This window comes from Salmo salar, chromosome ssa22 (assembly GCF_905237065.1).
Source record: "Salmo salar chromosome ssa22, Ssal_v3.1, whole genome shotgun sequence".
In the NCBI taxonomy this organism is placed as follows: domain Eukaryota; kingdom Metazoa; phylum Chordata; class Actinopteri; order Salmoniformes; family Salmonidae; genus Salmo; species Salmo salar.
In genome coordinates, this window is record NC_059463.1 from 2,679,955 (window position 1) to 2,693,373 (window position 13,419).

General features: G+C 39.0%; 1 protein-coding gene across 1 annotated transcript in view; it reads right to left on the reverse strand.

Annotated features, from left to right (window-relative positions):
* Nucleotides 1-1,243: 1,243 nt before the first annotated feature.
* LOC100194584 (proteasome inhibitor subunit 1) overlaps nt 1,244-13,419 on the reverse strand; it is a 31,147-nt gene continuing 18,971 nt past the window's right edge. Inside the window, exons 5-7 of the mRNA NM_001139670.1 lie at nt 4,236-4,289; nt 3,626-3,784; nt 1,244-2,137 (exon numbers count right to left, since the gene is read on the reverse strand). Coding sequence (NP_001133142.1) covers nt 2,086-2,137; nt 3,626-3,784; nt 4,236-4,289 — 265 coding nt within the window. The 3' untranslated portion in view covers nt 1,244-2,085. The remainder of the gene's footprint in view (nt 2,138-3,625; nt 3,785-4,235; nt 4,290-13,419) is intronic.

Sequence of the window (13,419 nt, forward strand, 5' to 3'; positions counted from 1 at the left end):
TCAAGAAGGTCATACCAAGGATCATTTAGCCACTTGATTTAAAAAAATAAAAATAAAATAAAAATAAAGGCCTTATTGCCATTAGCCCACACAAACCATTGAATAACATTACATGGAACAAGAGATAGTTCCCACCAAAAAACCTAAAGGAAGTTTGTTCTAAAGCGTCTGTCCAATATCGGAGATATAGAAATTATCAGGAAACAAAATAAAAACAAATATATTTAACCCCTTATTTTAGACACTAAACAGTTATGTACTTCCATTCATTTAAACTGGTGCTGGGGGACCTTCAGATGAGGCTTGCGAGGCCTAAAGCAAAACAACCGACATGTACGTGTTTGTGAGAGTCTCACCTTTGCACCAAGGGTTCATATTAGTGTGTAGCCCTAACATTTCGGACACTACGGCTGTATTGACTTCAGACGAGTCCCAAGACACTTGTGAGGGTAGAGCAAAAACAGATCAATAATAGTTTATAGGCCAAACCGTTCGGACGCTAGAGACGATTTTGTGAGAAGATCGATTTTCGGGATGTCTCACAGTCTGACAAAAACCGCTCTAGCTCTGTTACCTTTCACCGCAGAAGTGCGACATAGGAGGATAAGGTTGATTTGAGACGACGCCAAAGCAAAAAAACGAATTTAAACTGAGATTGTGAATTTGTATTATGCTAATTAGATTCAAGGGGGCGCAGACATAGACCTTAGAGAACACACGCAGAGCGTCAGCTAGCTATGTGAATAAGATTTGTGAAAACGAGCACTGTGTATCTATCATGATGGATATCAAGGCAATCTGAGGATACCTACTTTTTATTGTTCATCTTGCAGAAATCGGCATCTACAATTTTTGGGAAATGTACATTTATGGGAATCATCGATTGTCCATACATATCCCATTATGCTGGGATAAATTTATATCCACTCAGATTACATGGTATGAAAGTTCTAGAAAAAGGGAAGAAAATGACCCTTTGGCATCTCTTTTCCCAATAGTGAACGCATTTGCTACATACTTTAGTTTTATGCTCTTGTGAAGGTGAGCTGTAATAGATGGAGCAAAGCAATTGATATACTGTGACTAAAAATAGAGGGCAGGATCTCACTGAAGGCCGTTATTCAAATTGAGTATTTGACAGCTTCTAATGTAGCCTATTCATTCTACAGTGTTTTGCATTCCAGAGTTGTAATTTTTTTTTTTTTAACACAAAAACTAAAAATAGTAATAACAAAAACTGGAATGTAATAAAATATTTTATTACAACATTTTGCTGGACTTAAACCAGTGAAGTCTGAAAAACATTTTAATAAGATGTCAGCAAAAGCAAACTATGTTAAGTTGGGTAGCAGACATAACTTGGATCAATCATTAATTTCTAATGCTGTGGGTGTGTATGCGAACGACTTAGATTGTAAAACAAATTGGATAGGTTCTCACATTTTACTTTTGGGGACACAAGCAGCAAAAGCCAGTCTTTGCAAGCAGCATTTGAAAATCAAAACAAAGATTAGTTGCTTGAACATTTGACTATGAAGTCCAAAATGTTGTTTAAATTAGAACCCCTCCAAATAAGCCCCCACCCCAAAGAATTTGTACAAAGTAGCTTTATTCCTCACACTGAACGAATTAGTCTAACAGTTTTATTAGAAGGGATTCTCCAGTACTTTTGTATACTTTTTAAGCCAGTAGTTCGGAAGGTAGTGTCACCTATGTGCACCACGTTATTGTTCTCACTCTGCTATATGTGCATCTTGCTAGCGGTCACTTGCATGACGAGGGCTGAAGCTCATCGGTTGAAATCTAATTTTCCCACATGAGGGAAAATGACAAAGCACAGCTTCCAGAAAAAGAGTTGCTTTCAAATTAGGGACTTCGTGGCTAATTCAAGCAAAACTAATTGTGCTCATAGATCATGCATGCACGAACGAACTACACATTGAGCTGCCAGGAAGTGTCAAAGCCGGAGGTTTAAAAAATATTTTTTTTTGTTGCCAAATTCCAGAGCCTGTCTAAGTGTGTATTCCTCTTCCGTGACAGAGACAGGAAGTGGTCCAGGAAGTGTGAGGAGCAGTGCCTTTTCTTCTACATGAACATGTCATCGTAGCCTGGCGGCGGCATGTGATCAGGGTCTGGCCTGGAAACCACAGAGCATAATACAGTCATACATCCATAAATAATACTCTTCGACAAATGCCCAACGCAAGACATACCTGGTGGGCAATTTGTGACGGCCCACCACACGAGCCATTTCTTCACTCTTAGATGACAGACTAGAAGAATTTAACCTTGACTTCAGTTACATAGAACTGACTGACATAGTGCATCTCAAATACCTGTGTGTTTACAATAGCCTTCGCTTTCTTACCCAACATACGGATGAAAATCCATCTCTTTTCCTAACTCAGGCACACTTGGATTGATTTGAACACCGGAATGTTATTTATTGTGCACTTATCCATGTCAAATAAATCCCATAATATAAGAGTGAGGTTAACATCTAGTAATAAATCAATTATTAAGGCATATCATTTAAGGCATTTATAAATATTATGAACAAAAATAAAACAATTTCACTGAGTTACAGTAAATTGAAATAAATGCATTAGGCCCTAATCTATGGATTTCGCAGGGCCCTAATCAATGGATTTCACATAACCCACCAGGGGCGCAGGCATGGGTGGGCATAGGCTCACCCACTGGGGAACCAGGCCTAGCCAAATCAGAAACACTCTTCCCCCACCAAAAGTGGCTTTATTACAGACAAAAAAAATACTCCTCAGTTTCATCAGCTGTCCAGGTGGCTGGTCTCAGGCGATCCCGCAGGATGGGGAGGTCCTGGGCTGGCGTGGTTACATGTGGTCTGCGGTTATGAGGCCGGTTGGACATACTGCCAAATTCTTTTAAACAACGTTTAAGCTGCCTCGGTTTATGGTCGAGAAATTAACATTAAATTCTCTGGCAACAGCGCTGGTGGACATTCCTGCAGTTGGCATGCCAATTGCATGCTTCCTCAACTTGAGAGATCTGTGGCATTGTGTTGTGTGACAAAACTGCACATTTTAGAGTGGCCTTTGCCCCCCAACACAAGGTGCACCTGTGTAATGATCATGCTGTTTAAATCAGCTTCTTGATATTGCACACCTATCAGGTGGATGGATTATCTTGGCAAAGGAGAAATGCTCAGTAACATGGATGTAAATAAAATGGTAGAGAAAAAAAAGAAATCTTTGTGCGTATAGAACATTTCTGGGATCTTTTATGTCAGCTCATGAAACTTTACATGTGGCGTTATATTTTTCTTCAGTGTAGTTTGCTCACCATTTATTCACCATCACTCCTACAAATGTAAATGTTAGCTAGTAAGCAACAAATAGATGTATTACTTACACAACTTTCCAAATGATGCATTAATGATTTATAAGGTGTATAGATCATACATTAATACTGTAAATAATGAATATAATCAATAGTTCAAAGTCTGTAAATAACTAAATATTTATAGCTTACTAACATTTACAAATGTTGGAATAATTCCCAATAGTGAGCAAACTACTTATGAATGCCTTCTAAAATGGTGAACATTATTAATACCCAAAATAAAATTCAAGAAAATAACTCCTACCCAGGTCTGTGTCTTCCGACAGGCCCAAAGGGGTCAAAGCGGGCCCCGGGTGGCACAGCTCCCGGCGGCAGGATGCCAGGGAGCCCACCAGAGGGGTCAAACCCTGAGCGGGGGTAACCAGCCCTCAAAGGGTCCACGATCATCCCTCCTCCACGACCACTGGGAGACAAACAGAGGTCTATTGCATTAGATAGCATGTTCGATTTGCTGTGATAGTGACTCAAGAGTAATCCACTTTCCTAATATTTGAGACTGATCTTCATTGTCAGCATAATTCAAGTCACGTAATCATAAATTAAAATACATGTTAACAAATTTTGAATAGTCATTTAAATATGTAGATGTATTCATTTAGAGGACTCATTTGAAGTGGTTGGGTTAATGTCTTTAGCGCCTAGCACTTTAAATTCAAAGAAAACAATTGCTTTGCAGTCAAGATGTCTTGAAGATCTCAATCAATGTCAATTTCTATTGCTTTTCGTAATGAACGAGAGAAATGTACAGTACACAAACATTTTTGGTAAAAAAGCCCAGCCATTGTGAGGAATGGTCCAACGTCTGCTTCATTGTCCCTTGTTCTACCATTGCTGAGTGCAGGAGGGAAACTCACCTAAAGGGATCCAGATCGGCTCCACCTGCAGCGAAAGGAGCCATGGGGTCTGGCCTGAAAAACAAATGACACCACTAGTGTATCACAAAGCAGACTTCACTCTATGGTCTTTAAAAACCTACTTTGTTAAAATATTGTGAGTTATAGCTTGCAAAATAAACATGTGAATCTGGGTGACAACATGAAGTTATTTTTCCAACATTAGGACTGTTTCACTCAAGAGATTAAGTCTGCGTCATGTGGTATCGTAACACACACGGCAAATTAAAAGACTGCATATAGTTTTGCACCCATGCAAGGTATTGTCAGACGTCAACTAAATCTATTGATCCAAAGTGGAAAGCTGGTTGATTTGATGGTACATCCAACAATCAATTCACGTCAGCTGCCAACTAAATACAATATCAATGTACATTCAACGTTGTGTGCCGTTCCCCCGCAGGGGTCTTGATTGAAAAACAAAATGTGAAAAGTATGCATGCATGTCAATATAGTATCAACACTTAAATGAAGTTTACATACACCTTACCCAAATATATAATTATAAAAATTAAAAGAAATCTATAAAAAAAACTAAAAAAAACTCAGTTTCACAATTCCTGACATTGATGGGTCAGGGTCAGTTATGATCACCATTTTATTTTAACCTCTATGGGCTAGGTGGGACGCTTGCAACAGCCAGTGTAATCCCGTGGCGCAATTTTCAAATACCTTTAGAAATGCTATTACTTCAATTTCTCAAACATATGACTATTTTACAGCATTTTAAAGACAAGACTCTCGTTAATCTAACCACACTGTCCGATTTCAAAAAGGCTTTACAACGAAAGCAAAACATTAGATTATGTCAGCAGAGTACCCAGCCAGAAATAATCAGACACCCATTTTTCAAGCTAGCATATAATGTCACAAACCCAAACCACAGCTAAATGCAGCACTAACCTTTGATGATCTTCATCAGATGACACTCCTAGGACATTATGTTATACAATACATGCATGTTTTGTTCAATCAACTTCATATTTATATCAAAAACCAGCTTTTTACATTAGCATGTGACTAGCATTCCCACCGAACACTGCCGGTGAATTTACTAAATTACTCACGATAAACGTTCACAAAAAGTATAAATTATTTTAAGAATTATAGATACAGAACTCCTCTATGCACTCGATATGTCCGATTTTAAAATAGCTTTTCGGTGAAAGCACATTTTGCAATATTCTCAGTAGATAGCCCGGCATCACAGGGCTAGCTATTTAGACACCCAGCAAGTTTAGCCTTCACCAAACTCCGATTTACTATTAGAAAAGTTTGATTACCTTTGGTGTTCTTCGTCAGAATGCACTCCCAGGACTGCTACTTCAATAACAAATGTTGGTTTGGTCCCAAATAATCCATTGTTATATCCAAACAGTGCCGTTTTGTTCGTGCGTTCAAGACACTATCCGAAAGGGTAAATAAGGGTGGCGAGCATGGCGCATTTCGTGACAAAAAAATTCTAAATATTCCATTACCGTACTTCGAAGCATGTCAACCGCTGTTTAAAATCAATTTTTATGCCATTTTTCTCGTAAAAAAGCGATACTATTCCAACCGGGAAAGCCTGTATACGTACAAAGAGAGAAAATAAATACATCTCGTGCACGAGCGTGAGTCTCAGAGTACTCTGACCAGCCACTATCCAAATGCGATAATGTGTTTCAGCCAGAGCCTGCCTCGATATCATTCAGCTTTTTCCCGGGTTCTGAGAGCCTATGGGAGCCGTAGGAAATGTCACGTTACGGCAAAGATCCTCAGTCTTCAATAAAAAGAGCCAAGATGAACAACTTGTCAGAGAGGGCGCTTCCTGTTTGGAATCTTCTCAGGTTTTTGCCTGCCATATGAGTTCTGTTATACTCACAGACACCATTCAAACAGTTTTAGAAACTTTAGGGTGTTTTCTATCCAAAGCCAATAATTATATGCATATTCTAGTTACTGGGCAGGAGTAGTAACCAGATAAAATCGGGTACGTTTTTTATCCGGCCGTGTCAATACTGCCCCCTAGCCCTAACAGGTTAAGAATGTGAAATGCCAGAATAATAGAATGATTTATTTCAGTTTTTCTTTCTTTCATCACATTCCCAATGGGTCAGAAGTTTACATACACTCAATTAGTATTTGGTAGCTTTGCTTTTAAATTGTTTAACTTGGGTCAAACGTGTCAGGTAGCCTTCCACAAGCTTCCCACAATAAGTTGGGTGAATTTTGGCCCATTCCACCTGACAGAGCTGGTGTAACCGAGTCAGGTTTGTAAGCCTCCATGCTCGCACACAGTTTTTCAGTTCTGCCCAAACATTTTCTATAGGATTGAGGTCAGGGCTTTGATGGCCACTCCAATACCTTGACTTTGTTGTCCTTTAGCCATTTTGCCACAACTTTGGAAGTATGCTTGGGGTCATTGTCCATTTGGAAGACACATTTGCGACCAAGCTTTAACTTCCTGACTGATGTCTTGAGATGTTGCTTCAATATATCCACATCATTTTCCTTCCTCATGATGCCATTGTTCTGGGATTGATTTGCATTTTTCGCACCAAAGCACGTTCATCTCTAGGAGACAGAACGCGTCTCCTTCCTGAGCAGTATGACGGCTGGTGTTAATACTTACGTACTATTGTTTGTACAGATGAAAGTGGTACCTTCAGGCGTTTGGAAATTGCCCCCAAGGATGAACCAGACTTGGAGGTCTACAATTTTTTTTCTTTTCATTTTCCCGTGATGTCAAGCAAAGAGGCACTGAGTTTGAAGGTAGGCCTTGAAATACATCCACAGATACACCTCCAATTGACTCAAATGATGTCAATTAGCCTATCAGAAGCTTTTAAAGCCATGACATAATTTTCTGGAATTTTCCAAGCTGTTTAAAAGGCACAGTCAACTTAGTGTATGTAAACTTCTGACCCACTGGAGTTGCGATACATTTCACTGTGTCCGTAAACAATTGTTGGAAAAATTACTTGTCATGCAAAGTAGATGTTCTTACCGACTTGACCAAACTATAGTTTGTTAACAAGAAATTTGTGGAGTGGTTGAAAAACGAGTTAATGACTCCAACCTAAGTGCATGTAAACTTCGACTTCAACTGTACATATACACTTTTTTTCAGAAGACTATAGCTTTCAACCCTGAAACGGAAATTAGTATTCATGGTGTATTGTGGCAAGGTTCACAGCAGGAGTGCGACTATCCCTTTTAGTGAAGGAGAATGTTGCAACCCTAGAAGACTCCACAGGCGATATGAGCTGAACTCGAGAAATGGCCTGCGTTTTTGAACACCTATAACTGCCATTTAGAGAAGAAAAAAATGTTGCCTTAAAAAATAAAAGTTTACAAAGTGACACAGCGTCCACTTTACATTATTTAGGAAGACCACCGGATAAATTTACACTAACTTCAGAAAGTACTCATACCCCTTGACTTATTCCAAATGTAAGTATTACAGCTGGAATTCAAAATGGTTTAAATTGATTCCTCACACACGCAATTTCAGCAAATGAAGTACTAAAATCTTTTTAAAATTTACATAAGTATTCACACCCCTTAGTCAATACTTTGTAGAAGCACCTTTGGTGGTGAATACAGCTTTGAGTAGTCTTGGGTATGTCTGGATCAGCTTTACACATCTGGATTTTCTTCCTTGCAGATTTTCTCAAGCTCTGTTAATGCAGATGGGGAGCGGCAGAGAATGGCAATCAAGTATTTCAACAGATTTTAAAATGGGATTCAAGTCTGGGCCACTCAAGGCCTTTGACATTCTTGTTCTGAAGCCAATCCTAATGGAGACCACTGTGCTCTTGGAAACACCCCAGATTAATTCCACATCACAATTCTCTCTCAGATATATATGGACAGTTCCTTGGAATTCATGGAATAGTTTCTGCTCTGACATACACTGTCAACTATGGGACCTTACATTTCATTCGGAAAGTATTCAGACCTTGACTTTTTCCAGTGTTGGCATTATTCTGGACCACATTTTTATTTTTTTTTGTAAAAAAAAAGAAAAAAAAGCACAAAGTGAACAGGTTTAGAAATGTTTGCTAATTTATATTTAAAAAATAAAATAGAAATGCACTTACATTAGTATTCATAGCCTTTTCTAATGAGATCAGGTGCACCCTGTTTCCATTGATCATCCTTGAGATGTTTCTACAACTTGGGAGTCCACCGGTGGTAAATCCAACTTAGACATGATTTGGAAAGGCACCCCTGTCTATACATAGAAAAATGAAAGCCCCACAGTTGACAGTGCATGTCAGAGCAAAAAAACAATGACAGCCTGCTTGGAGTTTACCAAAAGGCACAAGACCATGAGAAACAAGATTCTCTGGTCTGATGAAACCAAGGTTTAACTCTTTGGTCTTTCTGCCAAGCGTCATGTCTGGAGGCAACCTGGCACCATCCCTACGGTGAAGGATGGGTGGCAGCATCATGCGGTGGGGATGTTTTTCTAGCGGCAGTGACTGGGAGACTAGTCAGGATCAAGAGAAAGATGAACGGAGCAAAGTAGAGATCCTTGATGAAAAACCTACTGCATAGCGCTCAGGACTTCAGCCTAGGGCAAAGGTTCCCCTTCTAGCAGGACAACGACCCCAAGCACACAGCCAAAGACAACGCAGGCATGGCTCGGACTTGAACCCAATAAAACATCTCTGGAGAGACCTGAAAAAAAGCTGTGCAGAGACGCTCCCCATCCAACCTGACAGAGCTTGAGATGATCTGCAGAGCAGAATGGGAGAAACTCCAAAAACAGGTGTGCCATTTTTGTAGCGTAATACCCAAGACCGCTCGAGGTTGTAAATCGCTGCCAAAAAGGGGCTTCAAAAGTACTGAGTAAAGGAGCGGAATACAAATGCAAATGTGACTTTAGATTATTTTAAATACATTTGCAACAAATTTAAAATCTGTTTCTTTGTCATTATGGGGTAGTGTGTAAATTGAAGATGGAAAAAAATGATTTAAATCAATTTTAGAATAAGGCTGTATTATAAAAATGTGGAAAAAGTGAAGCGGGCTGAATACTTTCACAATGCACTGTATATAGACACACCCGTTTCTTTCCAAATCATGTCCAAACAATGGAATTGGCCACAGGTGGACTCCAAATCAGGTTGTAGTGACATCAAGGATGATCAAAGGAAATGCACCAGAGCTCAATTTGGAATATCATAGCAAAGGGGTGTTAACACTTATGTAAATCAGATGTGGATTTCCTTTAATACTTTTACAAAAATTGCACTTATCCATTATGGGGTATTGAGTGAGAAAAAAAAAAATGTTTAATCCATATTGAATTCAGGCTGTAACACAATGTGGAATAAGGGGTGTGAATACTTAAGGCACTGCACATGAAAACAGTTTATGGATGTAGTCATCATGGGTGCAACTACCCCCCATGACAGAGTTTAACACGCTGTGACATGCTCCCTCTCAATTTAATACAAAGTCCTTGTCCCCTCACCCAAAGGGTCATGAAAACAGTAGGAACGCTCTCACCAGTGGTTTTCCCTGGCAACGGATATTCAAATAAACTCAACCAGTGTTCTACCATGGTATTCATGTTAACCTGTTAGGGCTAGGGGGCAGCATTTGCACGTCTGGATAAAAAAAATGTACCCGATTTAATCTGGTTACTAATCCTACCCAGTAACTAGAATATGCATATACTTATTATATATGGATAGAAAACACTCTAAAGTTTCTAAAACTGTTTGAATGGTGTCTGTGAGTATAACAGAACTCATTTGGCAGGCAAAACCCTGAGACATTTTCTGACAGGAAGTGGATACCTGATGTGTTGTATTGACTTTAAACCTATCCCATTGAAAAACACAGGGGCTGAGGAATATTTTGGCACTTCCTATTGCTTCCACTAGATGTCACCAGCCTTTACAAAGTGTTTTGAGTCTTCTGGAGGGAGATCTGACCGAACAAGAGCCATGGAACGATGATGTCCCATTAGACACCTGGCGCGCGAGTTCATGTTGGGTACCCTCGTTCCAATACGTTATAAAAGAGTATGCATTCGTCCACCTTGAATATTATTCATGTTCTGGTTAAAAAGGCCCTAATGATTTATGCTATACAACGTTTGACATGTTTGAACGAACGGAAATATATTTTTTCCCCTCGTTCATGACGAGAAGTCCGGCTGGCTTAGATCATGTGCTAACAAGACGGAGATTTTTGGACATAAATGATGAGCTTTTTTGAACAAAACTACATTCGTTATGGACCTGTGATACCTGGAAGTGACATCTGATGAAGAGAATCAAAGGTAATGGATTATTTACATAGTATTTTCGATTTTAGATCTCCCCAACATGACGTCTAGTCTGTATCGCAACGCCGTATTTTTCTGGGCGCAGTGCTCAGATTATTGCAAAGTGTGATTTCCCAGTAAGGTTATTTTTAAATCTGGCAAGTTGATTGCGTTCAAGAGATGTAAATCTATAATTCTTTAAATGACAATATAATATTTTACCAATGTTTTCTAATTTTAATTATTTAATTTGTGACGCTGACTTGACTGCCGGTTATTGGAGGGAAACGATTTCCTCAACATCAATGCCATAGTAAAACGCTGTTTTTGGATATAAATATGAACTTGATAGAACTAAAAATGCATGCATTGTCTAACATAATGTCCTAGGAGTGTCATCTGATGGAGATTGTAAAAGGTTAGTGCATCATTTTAGATGGTTTTATGGTTTTGGTGACCCTGTCTTTGACTTGACAATACATTACACACAACTCTTGTAAATGTACTGTCCTAACATACTCTAAATTTATGCTTTCGCCGTAAAACCTTTTTGAAATCGTAAAACGTGGTTAGATTAAGGAGATGTTTATCTTTCAAATGGTGTAAAATAGTTGTATTTTTGAAAAATTTGAATTTTGACATTTATTTGGATTCAAATTTGCCGCTCTTGAAATGCACCTGCTGTTGATGGAGTGCACCACGGGGGGGACGCTAGCGTCCCACCTAGCCCATAGAGGTTAACATACACATTTTGCATTGCCGATTAAAACGCTGACCTTTTGAACATCTACATTTATATAAAAAAAAATTAAAGTCTAATTCCATGTAATATAGCCTACACCATCACAAATCCATAATTTATTTTAGACTAGTCTAAAAGAAGCGCGTGAAGAAAATGTATGCCATTTCAGAAGAACAGAATAGCATACTGAGTTGTCCATGTCAGGCCCTGATCAGGCTATGCCATATGGCAGTGGGCTACACTAGTTCATTTAGCACAATATTTGCTTAGAATTCCATGGCATTATTTTATATTATAAATACAATTGAACAAAACTGAATAAGAAAATATCCAGTCTCTAAATGATTTGAGGGAGTGTGGCTTTTGTGTTGAGTGGTTGCTTAGAGTTGTAACTTTAGTTGTGATACAAATGATGGGCTATATGTTTAATACATTCTAAATGTTGCGAATAATGAGGATTTGAAAAAGTAACAACTAAGCAGAGCTCATGCCTTTCATTTTTTACATGTCAGTCGCTCATTCAGTCATGTGATAAGGTCTTTCTCACAAGCTACGTCGGGGACACAGCTGCGCGCTTCCTTATCAAATTTGAGGCGCATATGTTAGATTGGCTGAAGAAAAGTAAATGTAGACATGTTGAGTAGGCCTAACGAACAGCAAAAGCACTAGCTTACGTCACTACCATTTGCCATAGTACAGAAGTTGACGTAGTCTATGCGAGAAAAAAAATATTCCAAACATAGTCGGGGACAGTTGGGAGATGCGATAGATCCCAAATGAATACAACCACTGGCATCAAAAAAACCCGTTTTAAGCAATGAGCCTGCCGCAACAGATGAGAACATTTAGCTTAAAAATGTTAACCATCATGCTATTTCTTCACAACAACGCAGCAATGCACACAAGGGAGTAGGCTATAAAAGAGTGAATGTTCCATTAGCAGGAAAATACCATTCTCAAAAAGGTGACTACAAATGCAATTATGCAAGTAATGCCTTATGAAAAGGTGCATTTATGGTAAACATTTTCCCAAAACTTGAAACTCACTTCATATGTATGCCAGTTAGGCTCTACACTAGCTGTAAAGCAGATTAAATGTGATTAATGAAGATATTTAGCCAGTTTTGTGATAAACTTTAATTAAAAAAAAAAAATTAATTAATAGGCTTATGTGCTAGGTTACATGAGGTGTAAGACTAGGATTTAAAAGTACTTGCTGTTTGCCATAAACTGGGCATCATTTACAAGTGGTAGGCTAATATTGTCACCCATTACACTACTCTTGATTTAATCTTGTCTTTACATATACAGTTGAAGTCAGAAGTTTACATGCACCTTAGCCAAACACATTTACTCAGTTTCACAATTCCTGACATGTAATCCTAGTAAAAATTCCCTGTCTTAGGTCAGTTAGGATCACCACTATTTTAAGAATGTGAAATGTCAGAATAGAGAATTATTTATTTCAGCTTTTATTTCTTTCAACACATTCCCAGTGGGTCAGAAGTTTACGTACTCAATTAGTATTTGGTAGCATTGCCTATAAATTGTTTAACTTAAGTCAAACGTTTCAGTAAGCCTTCCACAAGCTTCCCACAATAGGTTGGGTGAATTTAGGCCCATTCCTCCTGAGAGCTGGTTTAACTGAGTCAGGTTTGTAGGCCTCCTTGTTGGCACAGGCTTTTTCAGTTCTACCCACACATTTTCTATAGGATTGAGGTCAGGGCTTTGTGATGACCACTCCAATACCTTGACTTTGTTGTCCTTTTGGAAGACCCATTTGCGACCACGCGTTAACTTCCTGACTGATCTCTTGATGTTGCGTCAATAAATCCACATAATTTTCCTTCCTCATGAAGCCATCTATAAGTGCACCAGTCCCTCCTGCAGCAAAACACCCCCACAACATGATGCTGCCACCCCCGTGCTTTACCCCCTATGTGCAGTTGCAAACTGTATTTTGGCTTTTTTATGGCGGTTTTGGAGCAGTGGCTTCTTCCTTGCTGAGCGGCCTTTCAGGTTATGTTGATATAGGACTGGTTTTACTGTGGATAGAGATACTTTTGTACCCATTTCCTCCAGCATCTTCACAAGGTCCTTTGCTGTTCTGGGATTGATATGCACTTTTCGCACCA